At 33.8% G+C, this 5,009-nt stretch overlaps 1 protein-coding gene across 1 annotated transcript; it reads left to right on the top strand.

The window, feature by feature from the left end:
- Positions 1–1,472: 1,472 nt before the first annotated feature.
- LOC118043612 (cytochrome P450 71AU50) lies at positions 1,473–3,367 on the top strand. The gene is made up of 2 exons (XM_035051639.2): positions 1,473–2,553; positions 2,668–3,367. Exons 1-2 carry the CDS (start codon positions 1,684–1,686, stop codon positions 3,280–3,282), a joined length of 1,485 nt encoding a protein of 494 aa, XP_034907530.1. The 5' UTR covers positions 1,473–1,683; the 3' UTR covers positions 3,283–3,367.
- Positions 3,368–5,009: the final 1,642 nt, after the last annotated feature.

The raw sequence follows: 5,009 nt of genomic DNA, 5'->3' as shown, positions 1-5,009 counted from the left end.
GAAAAATAGAAAGGAATCAGATACTTTTGTAACTGCCACCAAGGCATTTATTTTTCAAACCCCAGAGAGGCATCATCAGGCTGCGAGACACATGATTTCAAAAATAGGTGCTAGGACAAAAAGGGGCAGGTTATTGCAATAAGTGCCATATAGATTAGATGAACATCAATTTAATTTGACTTAAACAAAGAAAAAGAAATAGAAAGTTGTTGGTGGTTATCTGTGCCGACAAATCTAGAATACCAAAAGCTTACGGCACTTTTGCTGCATTGCACTTAATTTTAAAGTTTATTTGTTAGTATGATAATGGTTGTTTTTTAAATAATTTTTTATATTAAAATATATGTTAATAATATTTTTTATTTTTTAAAAATTATTTTTGACATCAGCACATCAAAATAATTTGAAAAACAGTAAAAATATATTAATTTGATATTAATAAAAAAATAAAAAATTTTTAAAATTTTTTAAAACGCTTTTTAAAACACAAAAATAAACAGGCCTTTAATCTTTAATACCGCCATGCTAAATAAAATACACCACTCTAAGATAACAAGGAAAATAAATAATAATACATTCAAGAATTGACCTAGTTGACTAAAAATTAGATTAATTTGCTTACGAGAAAAAAATTACTATATAATATAAAAATCACAATAATATTTTATTAATAGAAAAACAATTAATAATTTCTCTTCTAATAGAAGTAAACATTCTAGAGCTTCTCTCACAAATATCTCATGTAATTTCCTTGGATTACTCTCCTTTTGTCTCTCCTAAACGGTGTGTTTTGAAAGGCATGAGATGCAACCTAACCTATTTATTGCTGGCTGGGCATCCCATCCTTCTCCACTGAAAGAAATGGGGCGCACCGTTTCTAGTTGTTGGTCAACTCTCGGTGCATTAAATGTTGGATAATATCAATTAGCTTTTATATTTTTGTCAGAGGCAGCGCAGACTCGAAATTACTGAATTATAATCCTTTTTCTCTACTCTAACGTGTGAAAAAATTGAATAATTTATGCTATCCTAAGGAACGATGTTGTTTGAAATCCAAATTTAATAGCGTGTTTGTTTTTTTTTTTTGTTTAAAAAAATATTTTTAAAAATTTTAAATTTTATTTATTTTATTTATAATTATTTTTTATGATTTTAAAACAATTCCACACATCATATGAATATTTTTTATTGCTTTTGTTTTTTTTATTGAAAAAATCATAGTTAAAACTTATTCAGTAAGAACTGTTCTGCGTTGCAAAAGTTTTTTTTTAAAGTTAATTTTTTATTATAAATTAATTTTTTGATATTTATATATTATTTTAATGTGTTAATATCAAAAATAAATTTTAAAAATAAAATGATATTTTTTTTAGATATTTTTTTTTTAAATTAAAAAATAATCACTACGTTATCAAAATGACTCTAAGCATATAATATCCGTGATGACACAATTAACTTGAATTAAGCAAATCATGCTTTTGTGTTTTTATAGTATGTCACGCTCGATCTTAACTAGACAAGTCAAAGTTCGACAAAACAACAAACAACAACAACGATGAACTTACCTCTCCTGTTTGTTTTTCTTTCAGGCTTCGATTCCTATATAAGTCACAATATCCAAGTAAATAAAAGGGTAGAGATTTTATACACTTCAAGAACAGCAAGTTACAGAATCACAGATCCATGGCTTGGATTTGGACAGCTTCTCTAGCCTTTGTCGCACTTATCTTTCTGCTCCGATGGTTAAGCACCGAGAATAAGAGACTACCGCCTGGTCCAAGAGGGTTTCCAATTTTTGGAAGTCTTCATTTGTTAGGTAAGTTCCCTCATCGAGCTCTTCATCAGCTTGCTCAAAGATATGGCCCCATCATGCATTTGCGGTTAGGCCTGGTGTCGACCATTGTTGTCTCTTCGCCTGAAGCTGCCGAGTTATTTCTTAAGACCCATGACCTTGTTTTTGCTGGCAGACCACCTCGCGAGTCTGCAAGGTACATCTCTTATGGACAAAAAGGCATGGCTTTTGCACAATACGGTTCGTATTGGCGCAGCATGCGTAAGATGTGCACAGTAGAGTTGCTTAGTAGCTTGAAAGTTGCATCTTTCAAGGCAATGAGAATGGAGGAGCTTGATCTGTTGATTAAGTACATTCAAGAAGCTGCACAGGAACGTGTTGCTGTCGATCTGAGTGCCAAGGTTTCGTCCCTCAGTGCTGACATGAGCTGTAGAATGGTGTTTGGGAAGAAATATTTAGATGAGGATCTTGATGAGAGGGGATTCAAATCTGTGATGCAAGAGGTCATGCATTTATCAGCAGCTCCACACTTGGGAGATTACATTCCTCAAATCGCAGCTCTTGATCTCCAGGGACTGACAAGACGCATGAAGGCTATTTCCAAAGTGTTAGATGTCTTTCTTGACAAGATTATTGACGAGCATGTACACTACCAGGAGAAGGGCAAAAACAAGGACTTTGTTGACGTCATGCTAAGTTTCATGAAATCCGAAGAAAACGAGTACCTCGTTGATCAAGGCTGTATGAAAGCCATAATGCTGGTAAATGAACATTTTATCTTTTAATCTTGATGAAAGAGTTAAACTAACTACACAATAATGGTAGCACATTACTGATCTAAATATCTTTATGCTCCTGCACATGACATTTCGCAGGACATGCTTGTGGGTTCAGTGGACACTTCAGCAACTGTGATTGACTGGGCATTCTCAGAACTGATAAAAAATCCACGGGTTATGAAGAAACTGCAAAAAGAACTAGAAGAAGTAGTGGGAAAGCAAAGGATGGTGGAGGAATCAGACTTGGAGAGGTTGGAGTACCTAGACATGGTTGTGAAGGAAACCTTGCGGCTCCATCCAGCGGGTCCTCTGATGATCCCTCATGAGGCCACGGAGGACTGCGTTGTGAATGGCTTCCACATACCGAAGAAATCACATGTTATAATCAATGTATGGGCCATTGGTCGAGACCCAAAAGCTTGGACCGATGCAGAAAAGTTTTACCCAGAGAGGTTTGTTGGCAGTGACATAGATGTTCGGGGCCGGGACTTCCAGCTTATTCCATTTGGCACTGGCCGCAGAAGCTGCCCTGGAATGCACTTAGGGCTGACTGTGGTGCGGCTGGTGGTTGCGCAGCTGCTACATTGCTTTGACTGGGAACTTCCAAATGGAATACTGCCATCTGAAGTGGACATGACAGAAGAGTTTGGTCTCGTACTCTGCAGGTCCAAGCATCTACTAGCTATTCCTACATATCGCCTTAACAAATGAAGCTAAATGTGTCGGTGTCTTGTTTTAGATCAAAATAATGTTCCCTGCTAAATTAATTCTGTGTGCTTTCTTGTTGATCACACTCTTTAAAGGATTTTACCATCTTTTTAAGAGCAACTAAATGAGGTATATGCCATTTCTTTTGGAAAACATATAAAAGCACCGTTAGACTTGATGACTTTGTTTTTATACATAGCACTAGCGATTCATAGACACAGCATGATTGCTTGCTTTATGCATAACAAGTGTTAATAAATCAGAAGCAAATCTAGCTGTTTCTCAACTAGGTGTGACTATGGCCTCCAAAACCAAGGTTATAGAAATCATGAAAAACAAAAGAGTTTAATATTTTATTAAATAAATCTTGAATGATAAAATTAAAAAAATATTATCTTAAAAAAATGATAAAAAACTAAAACAATCTTAGCATACCTTATGAAGCTAGGTTAATTTTCAAAGCTTACAACCAATAAAATCTTAGACACGAGTTTAACCAAGCTCAAGTTCAAACTAATTACATGTTGAAGAATTAAATCAGGTAAAAAATTACTGCTTTTGAATTTATACAAACTAAAAAAAATTATAATTAAAATAATGAGAATGAAATCTATCAGGAAAAAAAATTTATGGAGGGTGAATAAAAAAAAACGCAACTCTAAAAATTATATTAGACTACAAAAAATAACAATAAAAAGAATAAAAATCAAATTTGACAAAGCAAAAAATTAAATGAAAATAAAATCGAAAGAAAAATATAATTCAATAAATTATTCCAAAAAACAAAATGACAAAAAACAAGGATTAAATAAAAAAGAAATAGATGTTTAAGGGTTGACTTGAAAAATTAGATGGTAGGGCACAAACATTGAAAAAGAAAGAGGAAAGAAAGAAGAAAAAAATGAAATGGTGGATAGTGACAAATTTGACCTCTTATCAGTGCTAGCTGGGCTTGGCTTTATCACGTCAAGTTACACGATGAAATAATTTAGCGTCCTAGCTGGTGGGAGATGTCTGCGACATGCTAAAGGAATTCTACTTCTAAAATTCTCTATTTGGGTCAAATAGCAAGCATATTAACTTGCAGTGTACCAAAAATACTTTGAAATGCATATAACCCTTCAGCAAACGATGAATTTAAGAGCATGCTCAAAATTATTTGAAAAGGAGGAAAAAAGAAATTTGTTCTACGCATTTGGGCTGCCTGAAGAAAACAAAACAAGCAGGATTGCTACGGGGTTTTTACTTGCCACAATATGAATATACTAATCAAAACACCAAAACCATTCCAGCCACATAAATTTGCTGAAATATGATCTCATTTTATCTGGTTTGGTTTTTTAGGTAGCAAAAGGAAGGAGAAGCAGCATTAAATCTTGCATGTAAATTGGTAAGGTCCATAGCTAGAATGTCACGTTTAAGCCAACAAGCAATCTTATCACTGAAACAAAGAAAAAAAAGCTGGTTAAGCTGCAGAAACAACCGGTTAGGTTTGGCGACGAGGATAATTTTCTTTATCCATAAAGAATGTGACTAGTTTTACACTAGGAGTTAAAGTACTACAACCGTGTTTTAGGCTCTGTTTGTTTGCAGGAAAGTGAATTCCAGGAAAATTGAATTTCAAAAAAGTATTTTCCGATGTTTGGTAGTGTTATGAAAAATGAACTGGAAAACACTTTCCAGTGTTTGGTTGTGTTATGGAAAACGAACTGGAAAATAATTTATTAATG

The sequence above is a fragment of the Populus alba genome, chromosome 7, assembly GCF_005239225.2.
Source record: "Populus alba chromosome 7, ASM523922v2, whole genome shotgun sequence".
Lineage (NCBI taxonomy): Eukaryota > Viridiplantae > Streptophyta > Magnoliopsida > Malpighiales > Salicaceae > Populus > Populus alba.
This window is presented reverse-complemented; position numbering and strand designations above follow the sequence as displayed.